This window comes from Macaca nemestrina, chromosome 12 (genome assembly GCF_043159975.1).
Source record: "Macaca nemestrina isolate mMacNem1 chromosome 12, mMacNem.hap1, whole genome shotgun sequence".
Taxonomy (NCBI): Eukaryota; Metazoa; Chordata; class Mammalia; order Primates; family Cercopithecidae; genus Macaca; species Macaca nemestrina.
In genome coordinates, this window is record NC_092136.1 from 83604816 (window position 1) to 83627939 (window position 23124).

Here is a 23124-nt window from a genome sequence, read left to right on the forward strand (position 1 = left end):
AGATGATGAAAAAATGTGGTTTATCAATTTCTACATCAGTTTAGTCAATCGGTCTGGAATGTGCAAAGGGAATATCTGTTCCCAGTGGCTGAAACATATTCCTGAAAACACAACTTGTTTATTACTATCTGAAAATCAAACTGAAGTTTAAAGGAAGAATAAATTTTAGAAAAATGTTTGTTTGGCCTTTTTTTTTTTCCAAAATTCCTCTTAGAATTTAATTAAAATAATCAATATCAACTATTGAAATAAAATATTTAGAATGAACAACAGACACAGGCCTATGATATGTTACTTGAAACTTAATTGTGAGAAACAGACAGGATTCCACTGTAAATGTTCTCAATCTCTTATCCTGTTTCTCCTTCACGTCTGGAGCAGTTTTTAATGAACCCAATAGCCGTGTTCCAGAGATGTACTTATGATATTTTTTTCTCTTTGAGTTAGGGTCTTGCCTGTAACCTAAGCTGGGGTGCAGTGGTGGCACAATCATGACTCACTCAAACTCCTGGGCTCAAGGGGTTTGCCTGCCTCAGCCTCCAGGGTAGCTAGGACTACAGGTATATACCACTATGCCTGGCTATGTTATTTCACTTTTTGTAGAGATGGGGTACCACTATGTTGCTCACGCTGGTCTCCAACTACTGGCCTCAAGCAATCCTCTCACCTTACCCTCCTGAGTCACTGGGATTACCATGTCCAGCTGTACTTATGATTTAATATTTCAACTTGAGAGAGAGAGAGAGAGAGAGAGAGGAGAGAGAGGAAATAATATACTCGAAAAAGCTAAAATATTTTTTCAGTAGGGTCAATTGATGATTTCCTTCTCAGCATTCCCCCCAAATTCTTTCTAGCACTTTCCAAAGAAATCTGGGATATTTATCATCCGCTGTGTTGAAATAAGATACTCCAAATACCTTTTCATGAAAGTATTAGAGAAGGGGGTCAAGAGCTAAAGATGGGGGAAAAGGTCAATAGCAGATTTTGGATGGAGATGATCTATGGCCTGTGGTCAGTATCTGGGGGCTTTATTAAGATACCCTCCCAATTTCCAACTTAAAATTTGGTAAATTATAATTGACTTCATAAGATCAATACTCACCCATGTGAGGTAACCTCAAAGAAATGAAAAAATAAAATAAAATAAAAACACCTAGACCAGCATGATTGATGGATATATTAGCCTGTCTGAAGAAAAATTGAATCAAACAGAAGTTTGGGAGGAGATTAAGGGTTAAGAATAAAAGCAAAGAACAAGGGTAGTGAGAGAGGTAAGTATTGTCTAGAAATCTAGGAACTTACTAGATGAGAAGGAGTGTGAACATTGGAGTTCAAACATTTCTGTTCGATTAAAATTTTCTAAAGATGTTTTGACTCCAAGAAGAGATGTATAATACCTGGAAGTTATTCTTGGCTTCCTTTATTTTTCTTATCTTCTCACTGTCATATTCTGCCTCAGGAATCCACACTATTTAAACCATCCTTTTTGCTCTACACGCAAAATATATCCTCAGTCTCTATAATAGATCCCCATCCCCACTGCTGCCACCTGAGTCCAGCCATCATTATCTCTCGGTTACAAGTACTGCAAAATATCATTCTAACTAGTCTCCCTCCTTCCATTCTTGCCTCTCCGCCCAAACTCATTCTCACTGTGTACATTACATTATCTTATGTCTTTGTTTGAAGGAGTCCAATGACTTTTTGTTGAACTTTGAGTGAAATGCAGACTTCCCTCCATGACCCCAGTCTACCTGACCCAGCCTTACCTAACCCTCTAAACTCTAGTCCCAGACTTCTTGACACTTTTTCTTCTCCACACTAGCATTCTTCTATTACAATAACTTGTCAAACTTTTTCCAACCCTGAAGTCCTTGAGTATGCTAGTCTTTTATCTTTAACATTACCCAAGAATTGTCATAAGGTTGCCCCCTTTTCACCTTTCATCTCTCAAGTAGGAACTCAATTGTCTCCTCATTAATACTTTACTTAATTTAATGTCTATCCAAAGAAGCATCTCTCCAACCTATCCTCCATATCGCATTACCATAATTTAATTTTTAATAGCACACCACTATCTGAAGTAATTTTATTTGTCTACTTGTTAACTTTACATATTTCTCTACTAGAATACCTATTGTATTTATTGCTATATGTTCAAATTCCTAGAACAGGGACTCTTGGTATACAATCTATTATCAACATATGTTTGCTAATGAATAAACAAATGAATTTTATGAACACGAGTGTTTCCATTCACATGACAATTACATGTTTCATGCAAATCAATGAGTTTTGCATACCTTGATATAAGGTATATTTTAACTAGTCTGAGTCAGTTTCTTGGCCTCAAATCTCCCTCGACACTTAGAATGATTGTCTGGGCTTTCAAAAGGACAGAATGTGAAGTTCATAGACCTAATCACGGCATTACCTAAAGAAGTCCCTTGCAACCCTGCCTTGCCAAATATAACACTGTTCTATCTCTACCAATTTTTAAAGATACCATACTTTCAATCACTCATAAACATTTTGAGGTCCTATCCTGGCACTAAATTTATAGAAATAAATAAGGTATACTTTGTCTTCTCACAAAGCTTCTAATATGATAGTTGAAACAGACCTGTAAATAACTACAATGCTAGGTGTAAAGTGGGCATATTTTCTACATTTTGTGGGAGCACAGAGAAATGAAGGCCTCAAATAAGATAACATCAGAAATGATCCTTGAATGATGAGAAAGATTTTATAAAACAGAGAAATAGGGAGAGTCATTACAGAGAGAGAAAAGCATGAGCAAAGATTTGGCTGGAGACTGCATGGTGGCTTCAGGGAATCAGAGAACAGTGAATAGTTGGGTGTGACTAGAACACAATAGTAGTGGTTGGAGATGGAGTGGGAAATGCAGACTGGGGCCAAATTGAAGACAACCTTGAATGCTCTGCTAGGGAATCCAATTTTATTCTGTAAACTAGTGGTTGGCAATCTGTTTTCCATGAGACGTTCATAAATAAACATTCATGAGAAAGGGATTTTATTATCACGCACATTTAAGAAATGTTCCACATATTTTACCTGTCTCTTGGAGATATAAGCCCCCAAGAGCTTTGAAAAATCCTAGGATAAAAAATAGAAAACTGCTTAAAACATGTTTAATCCAACATAGACTACTCATTAACATTTCCATATATACATAAGTGTAAGTCAGATTACACTTAAAATGAAGCACTTTGTTAAATGATTTGAAGTTGTTAAATCATTTAAATCAGTAAGTGATACAAATAGAACCGAGTGTTAAGATAAATTTGGCAGCAATATTCATAATGGATTGAAGAGATCTAGGAGGCTACAGGTTATTGCAAACAGTTTATGGGAATGATAACACATCAAAACTCAAGCATGGAAAGCAGAAATGTAAAAAGGGAAAATATTTGAAACACTCTGAGATATAATTCTATGTCAATTAGTGATTGATTAATTCATGAGGGCCCTAGGAATAGAAATGTAATGGATCTGGTGATGACTTCCTGATTTCTGACTTGGCACACTGAGTGAATTGTAAAACAGGTTTGAGTGCAATGCAGAGTAAGAAAGAAGAAGAATGATGAAAATAGACTGAAGGCTCTGAGTGAACTGCAAAGAGTGGTAGGAATCTTAATGTCAATTGTTATACTTGCATTTGATTCAGTTATTCGAAAAATAAGTCCATAGGGAACTCTCAATTATGTTGGGTTGTTTCATAAACTCAAAAGAATCTCTTTCCTCAACCTACTTGCAGTCCTCAACCTATTTAACTGTTATCATTCCATTCAGTTCTTTGAAAATAATATTTCTTCTACTAGAAACCAGACTGCTGTCATGCTGCAGGTACGCTGTTTTCATTTTTCCTTGGAACAACCAGAAGGTGCCCAGCTTTGATGAGAAGAGTCAAGAGAGTTGCTGCATCTGTAAGTTTTATTCCAAATATTAGAATCAGCAGTATAAGAATAATGTGTTTGTAACAGATAAAATGTTATACAATCAAAACCATATAATGGTTTTGATTTTAGGTGGAGGCTGCCTACATTTTAAGACATGTAGACTCAAGCTTATCTTTAAATGTCTATATTCAAATTTCATAAAATTCATATTCCTATGTAAACATATTAAAATAGGAAATTTCCATGATATTTCCCTTTCCCATCTGATCAATCACATTGTTTTTCCTCTTCAAGCTCTCTTACTGTCAATTTAATGTCCATATTGCCCTCTTCAGCAAACTGTCTACAGATAGAGGCAGATAGCCTGTCTACTTCTGTCTGTTGCATGAATTACTTTTTCATATGTCAGTCAATTCAATCTTGCTCACCTATATCAGGGTGAAAAAAAAGAATATTCAATTCAGCTTTTTTCCTTCCAGAGAACAGACACAAGGAAAGGGTTTTCAGTGACAAGAAAGACAGGTGGAGGATAGATCACTCATGACGATGGTTAAGCAGATCCTGCTATATTTAGGATAGGTGGAAATTTATCTAGGAATTTTAAACAGGAACTACTTTCCTATTTGTATTTCCTTCCTTCCTTCCTTCCTTCCTTCCTTCCTTCCTTCCTTCCTTCCTTCCTTCCTTCCTTCCTTCCTTCCTTCCCTCCCTCCCTCCCTCCCTCCCTCCCTCCCTCCCTCCCTCCCTCCCTCCCTCCCTTCCTTCCTTCCTTCCTTCCTTCCTTCCTTCCTTCCTTCCTTCTTGCCTGCCTGCCTGCCTGCCTGCCTGCCTGCCTGCCATCCATCCAGTAAAAAAATTAAGCATGTTTTAAATTGCCAACTGGGCATAGTAATCTATTGTGGTAGGTATTATAGAAGACATCATAGGAGCACCGTAATAGGATACAATCATAGGAAAGGTACTCATTCTCATTACCAAATAAAAGCAAATTACAATAGCAATGTCCTGCAATGTTTAACCTACCAAAGTAATAAAGGATTTTACAAAGATAAAAACATCAAGAGTGGAGGCAGAAAGACATGTTCATACACTCTTCAAGTGGGGGGAATCATAAATCGGTAAAGTAAATAATTTTAGACGCAATTTGGCAATTAACTCTAAGCTCTATGGGTCAATAATCAGTCTCTCTTATTTTCCAGTATATCCCCATTGATTAACCTAGTGTTTTGTCTTGTGTTAACTGTTCAATAATGAATTGCTGAATGAGTATTGACTGAATGACTATGTAAATATTATGAACCTTAAAAAATTCACACCCTTTGACTTAATAATTGCTTTTTTCTAAAAATATATCCTCATGAGAAATGTAGTCAAAAGTACTAGTACACCAAGGTTTACTTCACTATTGTTTGTATTAAAAAAAGGTAACCTACATGTCCAACATTATGGGTTTTGGTAGAAAAAGAATATTTGGCAGTCATTAAAGAAGATGTCAACAAGCAGCCAACAAACATGAAAAAACTCCTAATCACTGGTCATTAGAGAAGTGCAAATCAAAACCACAATGAGATACCATCTCATGCCAGTTAGAATGGCCATCATTAAAAAGTCAGGAAACAGGCCAGCGCGGTGGCTCAGGCCAGTAAACCCAGCACTTTGGGAGGCTGAGGTGGGCAGATCACAAGATCAGGAAATCGAGACCATCCTGGCTGAGGTGGTGAAACCCCGTCTCTACTAAAAATACAAAAAAAATTAGCCAGGCATGGTGGCAGGCGCCTGTAGTCCCAGCTACTAGGGAGGCTGAGGCAAGAGAAGGGCGTGACCCCAGGAGGCGGAGCTTTCAGTGAGCCGAGATCATGCCACTGCACTCCAGCCTGGGCGACAGAGTGAGACTCTGTTTCAAAAAAAAAAAAAAAAAGTCAGGAAATAACATGCTGGAGAGGATGTGGAGAAACAGGAATATTTTTACACTCTTGGTGGGAGTGTAAATTAGTACAACCATTTTGGAAGACAGTATGGCGATTCCTCAAAGATCTAGAACCAGAAATACCAGCAATCGCATTACTGGGTATATACTCAAAGGATTATAGATCATTCTACTATAAAGATACATGCACACATATGTTTATTGCAACACTATTCACAATAGCAAAGACTTGGAACCATCCCAAATGCCCATCAATGATAGACTGGATAAAGAAAATGTGGCACACATACACCAGGGAATACTATGCAGCCATAAAAAAGGATGAGTTCACGTCCTTTGCAGGGACATGGATGAAGCTGGAAACCATCATCCTCAGCAAACTAACATAGGAACAGAAAACCAAACACTACATGTTCTCACTCATAAGTGAGAGTTGAACAATGAGAACATGTGGACACAGGGAGGGGAGCATCATACACTGAGGCCTGCTGGAGTTGAGGGGCTAGGGGAGGGATAGCATTAAGAGAAATACCTAATGTAGATGATGGGTTGATGGGTGCAGCAAACCACTATGGCACATGTATACCTATGTAACAAACCTGCACGTTCTGCACATGTATCCCAAAAGTCTAATTTAAAAAAATGATGTCAACAAGAAAAATATTTTGCCAACTTAGCAAAATGTTCACAATATGATGTTAATTTTTAAAAAGCAGTATGGTTTTATATTCTTAACTTCTCAGACATATATAAAGGAGACTCAAGTTTAGCTAGATCTGTGAGCATGTGTCAATAAAAGTATGTATCTTTCACTGAAGATACATATACAGAGACAGCTAAAGGACCAAAAAGTTGTTACTACATTAACTGTAGTTAACTCTAGGTAGAATTACAGGTGAGTTTTAATTTTTAAAAAATATTTAATTTATACTATTTTTTACCATAAGCTTGTATTATTATTTAATCCAAAACTGAAGAATACAAATTGTTTTTTTAAGTAGCTAAAATACTCAGTTTTAAACTAAAAGGATTTAAGATTAACTACTAGTTTTTATTTTATTAAAAAATAAAACTTGGGCCGGGCATGGTGGCTCATGCCTGAAATCCTGGCACTTTGGGAGATCAAGGCAGGTGGATCACTTGAGGTCAGGAGTTCTAAACCGGTTTGGCATGGTCAAAATCTGCCTCTGCTAAAATATATATATATATATATATATATATATATCTCACACACACTAGCCTGCCATGGTGGCGTGCGCCTGTAGTTCGAGGTACTCACAAGGCTGAGGCAGGAGGAATGCTTGAACCTGGGAGGGCAGAACTGAGATTGCACCACTGCACTCCAGCCTGGGTGACAGAGTGAGACTCTGTCTGAAAAAATAAAATAAAATAGGCCGGGCGCGGTGGCTCAAGCCTGTAATCCCAGCACTTTGGGAGGCCGAGACGGGTGAATCACGAGGTCAGGAGATAGAGACCATCCTGGCTAACATGGTGAAACCCCGTCTCTACTAAAAAAATACAAAAAACTAGCCAGGTGAGGTGGCGGGCGCCTGTAGTCCCAGCTACTCGGGAGGCTGAGGCAGGAGAATGGCGTAAACCCGGGAGGCGGAGCTTGCAGTGAGCTGAGATCCGGCCACTGCACTCCCGCCTGGACGACAGAGCCAGACTCCGTCTCAAAAAAATAAAATAAAATAAAATAAAAATAAAAATAAAATAAAATAAAATAAAACAAAACAAAACAAAACTTGAAGTTGGAAACATAATTTTAAAAATTGTAATTAAGTATGATAACATGTATTATAGAGATTGAATAAAATAGATTAGAGAAATGAAAAATCAGTGTGCAAACATAATCAACTTTAGAACCAGTATATAAACTGAGCTTTGAACAATGAATATCATGGATAACTAACTATAATAACCACAATTGTAACAATCAATATTGACTGCTAACTAAATAGTGCAGCCTGTCAGAATAAAGTGCAAATGTGTTCAATCATAGATTTTTTTATGCAATGGTGCTAACTACTGTACTCCAAGCACTTATATTTAATGATGAAAATGATGAAGAAAAAGGTCATGTAGTCTACAATACAGAAATAATACTCTACAATACAGAAACTAATTATAAAATGTATTTTGTGACATTATTTCAACCTTACAGAGAACAAGTGACTTTCTAAGTTAAACTATGAAACCGTGTAAGATCAAAATTTTTGTCCAATTTCCTCTCTAACTATAGTACTCTACCTTCCATTACTGAAATAGTATGACCCACTTGAATATGGAACCTAATTTCTAAACAATGATTCCAATATTTTAGTAGCACCACAGAACTGAATAAGAATCTGAGTTAAACTAAAAACAAAACAAATAAACAAAGGAGACAAAACAGTAAATCTGTGTAAACTTAAAATAATATGCTTGTTATTAAGTTGAGCTACTGTGGGAATAGAAGGTGTCATTCTTGATCTTAAGACACCTGCATAATTAGTAATAATAATAAATTCAAAACGATCGAGTGCCTTTATATACGAGGCCCTGTATTAATATTCATTCAGAAACCAAGAACGCTTTATTCACTTACTGTTATGCGCTAAACACTGGGGAAACAGAGGTAAATAAGACAGGTCGTGCTCTAAGGAAATCCAGGTTAATGGAGCAGAAACATACTGAAAAGTATCAATACTTATCCACAACTATGGTAAAAAGTGATAAGTTGTGCAGGTTATCCTGCAAGACATACAGGCATTGAACACATAGGTTCTTCTTCTCCACAGCCATAAATGCAGAAAAGTCTTGGCCCCAAATCATAATTTAATAATGATGCTACATGAATTATCACAAAGAGGCCATAAGATTGAACAGCTAGGCTACTGTGAGTTAGGCTGCATGCTGGGGATATGAGGAATCTCACACTCTCTAATCTGGGAGACTGAGAAGGAAACTAACCACAATGTAAGGCAATACTCTAATTTTGCAGGATCCCATGTTAAATAGCCATTTTGAGAGCTCAAATAAAAAGATTAAAGAAGAATATGTGCTTAATCCAGATTTTGAAAAATGGATAGGCTTTGTTAGGCGGAAAGGGACGTTCCATCAAGTGGGAAATGGAAAGCCAACAGCCTAGCGTGGAGGTTAGCAAACTTGCTTCTTTAAGAGGTTGCATAATAAATATTTTTTCTGACTTTCTGGCCTTATAGTTTCTATCACAACTATTCAACTCTGCCATTGCAGCACAAAAACAGCTACAGACAATATGTAAACAAATAAGCATGGCTGTGTTCTAATAAAATTTATTTATAGATAGTATAATTGGAATTACTCATGATTTTCATGTCTGAAATATTATTTTGATTTTCTTCAATATTAAAAATAATTCTTAGCTCAAGAGCTATACAGAATTAAGTATCAGACTGGATTTCGCCTGTAGCTGTAGTTTGGTGACCCCTGGACTAGTTGGAAGGCCAGTTAAACACACAGATATAATGGTACACAAAATAATACTGAATATCTCAACTAATAGTTCAATTCTATCAGATTCAGCCTTTCCATTTTATAATAAATGTTTTGTAATATCTTCCTTTTTCATCTGAAATAAAATTCATAGATGATACAACTGCCTACACATGTTTTTTAAAATGTAGTGCCTTCACCAAAGTAAAAGAAGAAATAAAAAGAAAATACTTTATGTTAAACTAATGTGTTGGAAACATATTGCAGGTTATCCTGAAAGACATACAGGCATTGAACACGTAGTTCCTCTTCTCCACAGCCATAAATGCAGATAAGTCTTAGCCCCAAAACATAATTTAATAATGATGCTACAAGAATGAAAATATGGCAATCTGTGAGTCCTGCTTTGCCAGACAATGTAATGATGTATTGAAATGCTTGCATATATTTATAAAGAATAAATTTAGATTTAAATGGAATAAAGAGACCAGATTCCATATTTTACAAAAGGTACAGGCAAATAAAACAGAATGAATTCTAGGTTAAAAATTAGTGTTAGAAAAAGTAATAGCAGATCATTTGTATTTGATAAAATGTCAGAGGAAATAACTTTAATAGTTGAAATACAGACAATTTAACAAGGAAAATTGCAGATGGTAGGAGTAAGTTAAAAGTGTATCATATTCTTGCAGATAAACTGGGTCTTACTGATATGTTTAATGTCAAAATAGGACATGCCAGTAAGAGAGTCATCTATCTAGTTATCTATCTATCTATCTATCTATCTATCTATCTATCTACCTACCTACCTACCTACCTACCTACCCACCTACCTATTCTTGTTTGGAATTCCTTCTCATGTGAATGCATATGTTTGATTTCTAGCAGTCCACAATTCTATCCTTTGATAGATAATGAGGAATGATAGATACAGACTCTGAAACCTAAGGGCTTATAGGGAAGTTGAGTTTTCATACAAGTTGACTTTGAGATTTGATATAATATCAGAGCAATATTTAAAAAAACAGAAAACTCTAAAATACAATTTTATTACTTGACATATGATGTCAGGTAATTTGCACAAATAGATTTCTCATTATGCTTTAAATTGCTTTAAAGATTAGTGTATAGTATGGCAATCAAATAAAATATTTAAAAAACAACTTTATTAATGAAATTTGGTGAGATCTCTGTATTTTATGTTTCTATCAAGTTAAAATATTTGATTCGAGATCTTTTGACCAACATCACCCCTTTTCTGTCCACTGGAGACTAAGGTTAATGATAGTGTTTTGTATATTTTAAAATGGTTACAATAACAGATTTCACATGTTTTTTTCACATGACCACAAAGAAATAATAAGCATTGGAGATGATTGACATGTTAATTACTCTGATTTAATTATTTCACAATGTATACATGTACTGAAACATCACATGGGGCCCCTTAAATATATATAATTACTGTTTGTCAATTAAAAACAAAATAAAACTTGAACCAAAAAATTAAAATATTTGGTTCCAGATCTATTAACAGGAGTCTCAAATCTCTTTACTTGCATATTTGAGGATGAAATCTATACACGCAGATTGATGCAGGAGAGGTGTATCAATACTAAAATCAGCATTATATTGTAAGGATGTGATCTTCCGAAATGGGGAACAACTGACAAAATTGCTAACAGAACAAAGTACAATTGTCCCTTGATTTTTGCGCAGTTATAGTCCCAGAAAATGTAATAATTATTAAATCCTTGCAAAAATACTCGTTTGTAAAAGTGAGTTTGATTTTAGGCTTAGATAATAATAAAGTTTTTCCGTTAATCTTCATGAACATCTAGTGGAATGTTAAAAATTGTGCAGTACCTGGGGCAATTATTTGTGGGGCAGGACCACTCTGCACATTACGGTGTCTAGCATCCCTGGCCCTCTTCCCCTAAATCCCAGTATCACTTCTGATCTTTAACAACACTTAAGTACTTCTCTGCTCTTCTAAAGTGCTTTCTCACCAGTCAGAATGGCTATTAAAAAGTCAAAAAATAAGAGATGTTGGCGAGCTTGTTGAGAAAAGGGAATGCTTATCCACTTCAGTGGGACTGTATATTAGTTCAGCCACTTTGGGAAACAGATTGGAAATTTCTCAAAGAACTTAAAAAAAGAACTACTATTCAACCCAACAAACCCATTACTGAGTAGATACCCGAAGGAATATAAATTATTCTACTATAAAGACACATGCACATGTATGTTCTTTGCAGCACTTTCACAATAGCAAAGACATGGAATCAACCTAGGTGTCCACCAAAAGTAGAAGAGATAAAGAAATTGTGTACATTGATAACATAGAATACTATGCAGCCATAAAACAGAATGAAATTATGTCCTTTGCAGCAACATAGATGCAGCTGGAGGTCATTATCCTAAGCAAACTAACGCAGGAACAGAAAATCAAATATCGCATGTTGTTACTTATAAGTGGGAGCTAAACATTGAGTACACATGAACACAAAGGGGAAAAATAGGCACCAGGCTTACTTGAGGGTGGGTGGTGGGAAGAAGGTGAGGACTGAAAAGCTACCTATTGAATATTATATTACTACCAGGGTAATGAAGTAATTTGTACACCAAACCCCAGGAACACACAATTTACTCATGTAACAAACCTGCACATACACCCCCCTGAGCCTAAAATCAAAGTTGGAAAAAAAATTAAAAAATAATTTCTAGGGGCTGTCCTCTCTCCATCTGTCCTTGGGGATCACTGGTCTAAATTCTGAGTAAAAACAATAGGTTTATGTAACTTTTTGTATAATGCCCAACACTTAATTATCAATAAATTGCATGCCTCATAATTATCTGACAATAATGACTCTTCATATAAGCACAGAATGACTGGGAGAGGGAGGGCAACTTGTAACAGTAAAAGGAAAACTCAATTCCGAGTTTAAGGACATGGACCAATTCTACCACAAACTGAAATGACCTTGAGCAATTCTCTTAACTGTTCTAGGGTACAGTTTCTCCTTTGGAAAACGTACTAGGTGACTACTAAGTTTCCATACAGTTCTGATATAATTATAAAACATCTAGATGCCTTTAGGAAACTAAAAGAATGGAACAAAGTAGAGAATGAAGGAGAATAAAACCAGGTGAGGCTACACTTGTAACAGATCAAATAATATCAGAAAAAGAGGATGGACAATGAAGAAGGTGGTATCAAACAGAGATTCGATCCTTGGCATGATGGATATATAGGGAGATAGAACGTTTGTATGAGATTCACACTCAGCAATGTGAGATGATGCTCTTGTACTAAAGACAGTGTCTCTCTGCACTTTTATTTTGTATTTATATTAAATTTACAATAAGTGGTTCCGAAATACCACAAATGTTGCAAACTTGAATCCAATTTACAAGTTACACAGCAAGTGTCTTATTCTGATGTTAAGTGCTGTGGGAATCAACTCCAGCTGCTTCAGATCTACATAGTTCTCGACCATAATAAAGGAGGGAAGGGATCTTCAGGGACCCAACTCAGGGTTCCTGAGACCAGAAAATAAAGTAGACTAGGGGAATCCAAGATTCTGCAGGGGAATTCCCGTACTCCCAACCATGTAAAACATCCGAATGCCTTAAGGAAATTTCTGTTAAATTAGAGATTTACAGAGGTCTCTATAGGGTATTTTACCTCCCAGGGTACTTCAAAAGGTCTTATGTTTGCAAGATGTGGTGGAGAGAATAAGGAACTCATACACACCTGCATTTGAAATGCATTCTGCCTTTATCAGTTGTGTGATGATAAGCATTACTCTTAGGTTCCATTTCCACATCTTCAAAATGGAGATAACAACATCACTCTGTTAGTGTTATTGGGAAAATTGAAGGAAATGACTAACGTACAGCCCCTAGCACAGTGTCTCACACATTGTGAGCATGGTGAGTATGCAATAAATATTGTCATTTTTGTTCTTTTCTTTCCCATTCTGTGTGCTTGGCCTCTCCTTGCCCTGCCCTAGAGAGAATGCTCTGCTTATGTCAGCATCCAGCAATATGGGTGCCAGGAGTGTTGACCAAATGGCTTCACATCCACCACAGAAATGCCTACAGTTTTAATTCCTTCTGTGTTATCACTTGCTCTCTTCTGTTTCCCTTACCTGGGGGTCAGCTGGTATTTCCCAGAGACAAGAAAGTCTTATTCTTCCTCGGTAAGGGGCTGTCTTTCTAAAAGGAATAAGTCGAAGCAGGCACTGAGTTAAAACAAGCTGTCAGATCTTTCTGGTTGAGCATAAACTGAGCCTAAGATTTTATCCTAGGGCAACCCTACTTCTTGGACTAAAAAGTCCTCTGCACTCAAGTTGCTGCAAACTGCTGGTTCTGGAGTTGCTGCAAAGGAACTGTAAGGGGAGATTTACAGAGCTTGGCTTCAAACACAGTTGTTCTTGCAGAGTTTTGCTGAGGAAATCTTTCAGCATTTCCTTACCTCTAAATACAAGCTTATGGGAATGCTACTTCATCAACACAATTCTATTTTACATGATTTTTTTTTTCTAGTGTGCACAGTTATAAATTGCTGAGAACCTTGAAGGACATAATGTCACCTCAGTATCAGCATCATGTGGTACTATGCCAAAAGTTTCTGGACAATTGCCTAGCCTAGCCTTCATCATTATAAGGAAGACACCAAAAAATTCAGTGAAAAAACCATAAATTCGAATGAAAGAGCACAATACGAATGACGAATTTGGTGGACAGTAAGTTCTTCAGGTTAAAAAACATACTTTAGATATCATTAATAATAATAAATACCATTTCCTGAGTAATTGTGCTATAAGTGCCATACTGGGGTTTTTATATACGGTATTTTCAATTCTTATAACATTTCCCTGCAACACGAATTTATCATCCCAAGTTTTACGGAGGAGAAAAATGAGGCTTAGAGAGGTTAAGCAAATAAGGTCACACAGAGCTAGTAAATTCAAATTTGAGATTGTCTGGCTTTTAAGTATAAATCATTTCCAAAGTTCCTCCCAGTAATTAGTAAGTATCAGTTGACACAGTCATATACTATTAGTACTGGATAAGATCTGGGTATTCATCTAGAAAACCAGTTGTCTTACAAACAGAGAAACGGAGGCTCAAAGAGTTCACTGATGATGAAGCATAACAAATAGAGAGTGGCAGAGCAGGCACTCAAACTTTATGAAGTCCTCATCAAGGCGGACCCAGCTCTCTCTGACCAGGCCCCACCCTCCTCTCCAGGCATCTCTCTTTTTTTTTTTTTTTTGAGATGGAGTCTCGCTCTGTCGCCCAGGCTGGAGTGCAGTGGCCGGATCTCAGCTCACTGCAAGCTCCACCTCCCGGGTTTATGCCATTCTCCTGCCTCAGCCTCCTGAGTAGCTGGGACTGCAGGCGCCCGCCACCTCGCCTAGCTAGATTTTTTTGTTTTTTGTTTTTTGGGTTTTTTTTTTTTTTTGTATTTTTTTTAAGTAGAGACGGGGTTTCACCGTGTTAGCCAGGATGGTCTCGATCTCCTGACCTCGTGATCCGCCCGTCTCGGCCTCCCAAAGTGCTGGGATTACAGGCTTGAGCCACCGCGCCCGGCCCAGGCATCTCTTTTAACGAACCTGCTCTCCAGGGCTCAATGTTCTGGGCAAATAGAACTGAGTACACAGGCACCAAGGTGTTATATGCTTTTCTGTATTTTTCATTTCTGCTCAAAAATTTATCTCTTTTTATCTGCTTAATAAACAAATATAACATTTTAAATTCAATTCCGTCAACGTATCACTACCTCTATGAAGCCCTCACTGATTCATTGCTCTTCTGTTCCCAGCCAATCAAAAAAATATATTAAGAAACAGGTTAGTAATAGCCAACGTTTACTATAGACTTATTATTCATTCATTTATTCCTTAAATATTAATTGAGCCTCTGCCATATGAAAGCACTATGCTAACATTTTGTTAATCATCCATCACCACAACCCTCTGAGGTAAGTGTTATTTATATCCTCATTTTATAAAATAGAATATCTTGGCCGCGCGCAGTGGCTCACACCTGTAGTCCCAACACTTTGGGAGGCTGAGGCGGGCAGATCACGGGTCAGAAGTTTGAGACCAGACTGGCCAATATGGTGAAACCCCATCTCTAATAAAAACATGAAAAGAAAAAAAAAAAGTAGCCAGACGTGGTGGTGTGTGCCTGTAGTCCCAGCTACTGAGGAGACTGAGGCAGGAGAATCACTTGAATGTGGAAGGCAGAGGTTGAAGCGAAACGAGGTGTCACCACTGCACTCCAGGACCAGTGCGAGACTGCATCTCAAAAAACAAAATAAAACAAACAAACAAACAAACAAAAAAACCCAGAAAATCTTAAAAGCTTAAAGAAATGCAGCATTTTCCAAGTATCTCGATTTTTTTTTTACTCCTCTGTATCCTGAATATGCATTCATTGTGGTATCTGCAGTACTCTCTGAGATTTTGCTTAACTTCTAAGTTATGACTTATGATGATATAAATATTTGTATATCACGGTATACATGGTATATCATTTGCTAAATTTTATAGGCCTTTATAGACTCTAAGCTCCACAGTAGTAGGAGAGATACCTACTTTCTTTACAATTTTATTTTTTATTTATTATTATTATTAGTGTTATTATTTTTGAGATGGAGTCTCGCTCTGTCACCAGGCTGAAGTGCAATGGTGCAATCTCAGCTCACTGCAACCTCCACTTCCTGGGTTCAAGCGATTCTCTTGCCTGAGCCTTCCAAGTAGCTGGGACTACAGGCACCCGCCACCACTCACAGCTAATTTTTTTTTTTGTATTTTTTAGTAGAGACGGGGATTCACCATGTTGGCCAGGATGGTCTAGATCTCTTGACCTCTTGATCCTCCCGCCTTGGTCTCCCAAAGTGCTGAGATTACAGGTGTGAGCCACTGGACCTGACCTTTTCTTTTTTTTTTTTTTTTTTTTTTTTTTGAGACCAAGTCTCACTCTGTAGCTCAGACTGGAGTGCAGTGGCACCATCTTGGCTCACTGCAACCTCCACCTCCTGAGTTCAAGCAATTCTCGTGCCTCAGCCTCCTGAGTAGCTGGAACTACGGTGTGCACCACCACGCCTGGCTAATTTTTGCATTTTTAGTAGGGACAGCGTTTCACTATATTGGCCAGGCTGGTCTTGAACTCCTGGCCTCTAGCGATTCACCTGCCTCTGCCTCTCAAGTGCTGGGATTATAGACGTGAGTCACCGCACCCAGTTTGTGTACTATAATATTATACCCACAAGGGCTGACAGAATAGTACACAGTAGACACTCAGTACATGATAGTCAAAGAGAGAGAGAGAGAGAGAGAGAGAGGAAGGAGAGGAGAGGAAGGAGAGGAGAGGAGAGAGGAGAGGAGAGGAGAGGAGAGGAGAGGAGAGGAGAGGAGAGGAGAGGAGAGGAGAGGAGAGGAGAGGTGAGGAGAGGAGAGGAGAGGAGGGAGACAGATAAATGCACAAAACTCTGGTCTGAGTCTCCACTGTTCTGTGCTGCCTCCCTAGATTAGTCTGAATTGGGAAGAAATGTCACATAAACAAAGATGGACATATTTCTTCCTAAGACTGTCACTAACATCCTAGATGTACATTTTGGAACTCACTTCTGGGCACTATAATTTTCCATTTCCTTACGTATGATTATGGTTATATTAATTCTACAGATCCAAATGGAATGAAAACTTATTTGAGATGGGACAGAAGCTGATTTTTATACTTGCTGAGGAACAACATAATGACAGAGTCCTGTTAGTACACAGTACCCCAAATAACAGAAGTTTGGAAAAGAGCCTTGGGAGGAACTCAAGTCATTACCATGGCCCTCTATTATAGCAGCTGGAAATCACACTGCTGATTTCCACGTAATACTGCAAATATCTCCGAGGGCAAGATCCAAGCTCCCAGATGCTTAACAACCCTCAGGCACGTTCTGTACCACATGTGAGTCCCTGGACTATTTTAAAACATGCACTATTCTTTATGCTTTATCAAGGATTCTAATGTTTAATATCATTAGCCTCCAGTTTTAGGTTTTACAATATTTCACAGGACATTCCCAGTTAATTTAAGGGGTAAAAAGTAGTATCATGAAATTTGAAAAACGGCCTTAGTTTTAGTGGACACATGAATATATATATAGGTACACACAGGTTCTTATTTTGGTCATAATATACCTAAGTGTATAATACTTACACATCTCTATATAATTTAGATATTAGGTGTATGCTATGGATGCATATATCAATGGAAACAGATCTATAAATATGCATATATCAGTTGTTTTGAGGACCTACTAGAAGGAAATAAAATTTACATGAAAAAATACTTTATATGGATAGAATGCAGAATTCTTTGGAAGAACAAGCTGATATACTCCAGGACAGAAAAATTGGAATAATATAGAACTCTAATTTTTATATGTGTACATATATATGCATATATATACTTATATATACATAAAATATGTTAATATAAACAAGTAGTTATAGTGAGACATTTGAATACATATATTAAAGTCTGTGTATATGTATGTGTAGAGACAATTGACATTATTTAACATAATGTATTTGAAAGTTTTCAAGCATGGGGTGAAGCCAGATTAATCAATTTAGCATAGCACTTTTATAGGACTGAAATGGTAAAGGGCGGAAAGGTCTGGTAAGTGAAGAGTGTTAAAACATTGAAAGTCCTAAAAGAAATGATTTCATAGCTCTAGTATTTGTGGATCACTATTAGTCCCAGTCAATAACACAGTACTTGCGAATGGGAGGGAAAATGTATAGAAATGCTTATGCAAACGAATAAGGAGAGATGGTGGCTCCTCAATTTGTTGCCTTCTTATATGTCACTGGATCTCTAATTATCAGTATGCGGTCTATTTCAATCCTTGAAAGCATTAAATGGTCGTAAGTTTCAGGCAAGTAGGAGGCATTGTTAAAAACTAAGGAAATAAAAAGTTTCCCTCAGTTGATGAAAAATGTATGAACATTTTTAGAGTTTGGTTATTATAACCTAGTATTAGAGATTTGGGTTCGGGAAATTACCATTTATGAAATAAAAAGTATATTACAGCTTGGATTAAAATAATTGCAACAATAAAGCAAGTTTGCTTTCTCTACTCTGTGCAACAACCACATGCTAGATTAGCATCTAATAAATAGGCTTGTCTTCCTAGCCTATGTGAGCCTTGAGAATTTAATGTAACCAATACAGAGATATAAGCTAAAGACATTTAAATGAATGTATTTCTTAAAGAGTATATAGAGTGTTCACAATTGTTAAGACTCTTTATTCAGTTTGGAATTCATGTTAACTTTAAATAATAACTTCATTTCTAAATGTCAAGCTCCATTTTAAGCCAAACCAGTTTAATAATAAAATGATAATATATTTTTGATTTAAATCAAGAGGCTGAGATGCGCTATCTCTCTAAGCAAAGCTTATAATTCCATGTAAGTCAATCAAAAGCCATATATATGGCTATGTAAGACCAGTGATAAATGACATTCTTGGAAGTACTTTCTACAAACTATTATTAAAATTAAAAAATTCTCTACACCTCCCACCAAAACATTTTATTCATGATCAATATCTACTTCTCCACTATGTTAAAATCATATTGAAATTGAGATTGAATTTTTTTCTGCAAATATAGCTTTTTACTTTTCAATACATATTTAAGAACAGTCATTGTTCTGTATTTATGACAGTGACTACAGGTACATTTTATTTATATTTTGCAGCATTTGCAGGAAGTTATCTTCTCTCCTTTGAATGAAGAGAGAAAAAAATGAGCCAATTTTATTTCTGATAAAATGATAGTAGTCTGGGGGCTAGAATAACCTAGGAATCAAATGAAAGGTATCTACACATCTGCTTTAGAAATGCACTACAGAAGAAAGAGAGCTATAGATGTTAATATAAATAAACTTATTGCTTCTCTATGAATAAATGAAGTGCTTCATTCTTTATTCTAATTTTAATCATCCTCTATTTTGCTCTTAATTATTCCTTTTCTTTGTAAAATTAATTATTTAGTGTAAATAATGTTTCTTCTCCATAACTGAAAAGGAATACAGTATTATAAGAGTAAAATTAGAATAGCATACTTCAAATCACTATTTTCTATAGCTAAAGAAACAAATGTTCTTTTGCCTTTAAAGAGATGGAAAGTTTGGTTAAAATTTGTTTTCTCTCTATTCTTTAAAATAATAAATAGGCAGGACTGAACAAAAGTTAAAAATGATAAGAAGTAAAAGGGCTACTAAAAGACTATGATGCAAAATAATATAACCTGAGGACTAGAGAAATTGAACTTGGTGAAAAGTCAGTGAAATAAACTGAACACAGCATCCCTAGACTTGCACAGGCCACCCAGAGGTATGAGCCCACAAACATGTGTGAAAATGACAGGTTTTTCTTGGCCTAATATTTTACATACAGGCATACCCATGGTATTCTGCTAAGTTTCCAAGCCATTCTAACCTTAAACAACTTGCTCTCACTTTCTTCAGATACTCAAGGGAAAGTCATAAGGAAAAGGCTCACCTGCGCTGGGCTGAACCAACCATGTGGGCAGGTACAATGCTCCCCACAAGTCCCTTTGCCCTTGGTGCTCGTCTTGTGGGGGCTTTTCCGCACACTGTCCCACAAGGTCCTGTTGAAGCTGGACCCCCCGGTCCTGTTTGAAGCTGGGCCCCCTGGTCCTGAGGAAGGCATGGTCTGAGAACTGTACCCGAGTCCCTGAGAGTTCCTCTGCCAGCCACAAGCGCAGTGGGCATCCCTGATCAGGGTGGGCGCACTCCTGCCGGCATCCATCCCATCGGACCCCCGGCTGCAGCTGTGTTGCTTGGTGAGGTATGCATTCATACTGCACTGATGCCTACTCTTTCCTTTGGTCAGCTCTGCACAGAAATGTCTCCTCCCTCACACCCCTTTCTTCCAGGCAGTTGTAAAAGTCTTTTTTTCCCCCGTAGATCCCTCAGTATCTTTGACAGCTGCTATAAGCAGTGCATCGTGGGAGCAGTGGGAGCAGCCAGAGCAGCTCCGCACAGCATTATCTGCGGGCTGGTAGCTCTTTGTCAATAGATGACTCAACTCACAGAGCAACTTGACAGTATCCCTGCTCTAGGCAGAAGCAATCAATGCTCCACACAGCTGGGCTACAAGACTGTACACTGTGTTACAAACCCTTTTTGGATGGAGCCCTACAGTAAAGAGTAACTCTTTGCAGTTTGGCATTCTGGCTTTTCCCTTTCCTTGCTGATCCTCACACAAAATACAAACCTTAGGAAAGAGAACTTATTATGAGATTCTTATGAGATTAACAGGACCCTTCTTTCCAGAAAGGATGCATCTAGGCTTAAACTTTATAGCATAAGCAATAAAAAATGAAGGGAAAGTTAACCTGTAAAGGAATTTTCAACATTTACAGGAATCACTTATCTAGAGAGAGATTTGCCAAGACACAGACCCAATCACGAAGTAACTATATCAGATCATCAATATTAACTCTAAAGAACATAAATTCATTTGGAAAAATCGTCGAGGTCACAGCATTATACTAGAGTCCCTTAAAATTGGAAGTTTGTTTTAAATCACGATTATGCATTATAATCCAATCATATATAATTTATGCTATACACAATTATTAATTCTTTCTTATTCAAAGTAAGGCAGTTTTCAAGGTTTAAAACCGATGGGTTGGGCTTATTTTAAAACAGTATTTTTCCTTACCCCAAATTATTCTGAGGGTTTCCTTTCAAATACTTTACCACAACAAGTACATTCACCACAGAGAGAGTCTGCGTTTTAAAGTGAAAGATACATCCAACTCTGCCATACAGTATTTTGGTTTCCAAAGACAGAATTTTCAAATTCTTTCACTGAAAAATGAGCTATTTTTTCGACCTTAAAGCAATTGCCTTCCCAAGAGGATTTTTGTTTTAAATGTTAGCATGCTTGCTGAATCCATACATAGTATTTTCAGTGAAGTGAAAGGCTAATTGCCACAACATTAATAATTTTTATTCTGTTTGAAACTTTCCATATCCATTTCCAAAATGTCTATCCTTATCACACATTCCTGAGGAAATAATTTTGGTTTGATTGTGCAGCCAGTTACCATCCATGCAGGACCTAACAAAGATTGTATGATCCTATGAAATAATTACTTTATCTGTAGACCATCAGATGCCATCAAATCGACCTTCTCAGTGGATTGACCAGGTGCTGGGTCAGTATAGGCCTGATTTTTGCCTGAGCTGACAAGGTGCTTATTGCAAGGGCTGAGATCATAGCAAGTTCTACATTTGAACCTGAGACTCCCTGGATAAATCACTGTTAGACTTAAAAATCTTCCAAGTAAGGAGTAGGATCTTCTTTTTCCATGTATCTCCATATAAGCGTACCTTTCCAAATTCTGCACAAGGGGCACTGTGCTCATCACAGAAGGCATTCAAAACACCTTTGTTCAATAATAATGGCCAGATATGTAAGTTTAGAGGGCAGGTTCTGGTTCATGTTATTGGCCATTTTTCTCTAAGCACCCTTCATACTGCCCACCACATAACAGGCAATAAATACATATATATGTTTGATGGATGAATGGATGGTTGGGTGGAAGTATAAATGGAAAGAAAAAGTAGAAAAATGAAGGAGTTGATACACTTTAAAAAAATAATATTTAATTCAGCAATGTTCCAGAAACATAAACTATTCCTTTAAAGTTAATTTTAGTTCTGATGTTGAGGTATTCTTGTTAAGGAAATTTGTCAAAAATATATGAAAATTGAACTGTTGGGCAGAAATAGCAAAGGCATTAATAGTTTTTTCCTTCTTAAAGAAGATCAAGAAGTCAAAATCAATACCTGAAGACAGTGAGGAAAAGGGAGAAATTCTCTCTCTCTCTCTTTCTCCCTCCCCCCTTTTTATTCTAGATGAATAGATTATGCCTGAAAGAACTGTTGGGTCAAATAAAACCCTAGAGAACTTCAGGCTTTTCTGGTGTCACCATGATGCATTACTATACAGTAGGATTTGATGTGATATACCAATGCCATCACTCTCAAATGAGAATATCAGAAAGTGCTAAGTTTGGCTCTCTCCAATCTTATCTAACCACAGATGTTTCTCTAGTTTTTTAGGCAGATATCATTGCACAAAGGCCCACTAGCATCTTCAGGGAACACATGCCCTGTTCTCACCCATTTGCCTCTCAAATATAAGAATCAGTCTACATAGACATAAGTCAGTGTGCATCCATCACAATTTTGTAATGCTGTGTGCAGCTAGCAGGAAGGCAGAAACAATTTTCTGGCTTGACACTACTCAAGATATTACAAATCTTCACAGGGACTTAAATCAGTTATGAATGGGTTGTTCAGAATGAGCAATGTCTTCCCATCACAAGGGCCATAGAATTTCTGTTTTAGTAACCTCAGCATGCCATTTCTTTGTAGATAAATAGCATCCATCATCCATTGCATAACTAATGTTATTTTGCTTAAAAGATCTTTAAGAATAAAGCAAACTTTTATTAAGCTTACTAAAAGACTACATTGAAATCACTCCTTCGGTTTAGTACATGTAAAGTAATTCCATACTCCTATCTTTCCCTCCCCACAAACAAGACTTCTCTTTTCAAACATGACATTTGGCTTTCTGAGGACAGCCCACTTAAACAGATAAATATGTTCAACTAGCCCTCTGTACTGTAAGACAGACTCACTAATTAATGGTAATCCAATTTGATCAACTATAATTGGACAATTGTAATGACCA

General features: G+C 37.0%; 1 protein-coding gene across 32 annotated transcripts in view; it reads right to left on the reverse strand.

Annotated features, from left to right (window-relative positions):
* LOC105468849 (discs large MAGUK scaffold protein 2) overlaps positions 1-23124 on the reverse strand; it is a 2241192-nt gene that overhangs the window by 831230 nt on the left and 1386838 nt on the right. Inside the window, exon 1 of one of the 32 annotated variants that reach the window (XM_071075917.1) lies at positions 19891-20431. The exons of 27 other annotated variants lie outside the window; for them this stretch is intronic. In XM_071075917.1, coding sequence (XP_070932018.1) covers positions 19891-20211 — 321 coding nt within the window. In that variant the 5' untranslated portion in view covers positions 20212-20431. Of the gene's footprint in view, positions 1-19890; positions 20432-23124 lie in introns of those variants that run through there. 4 more of the 32 variants (XM_071075918.1, XM_011719264.3, XM_071075915.1 and 1 more) reach the window with 4 other exon arrangements.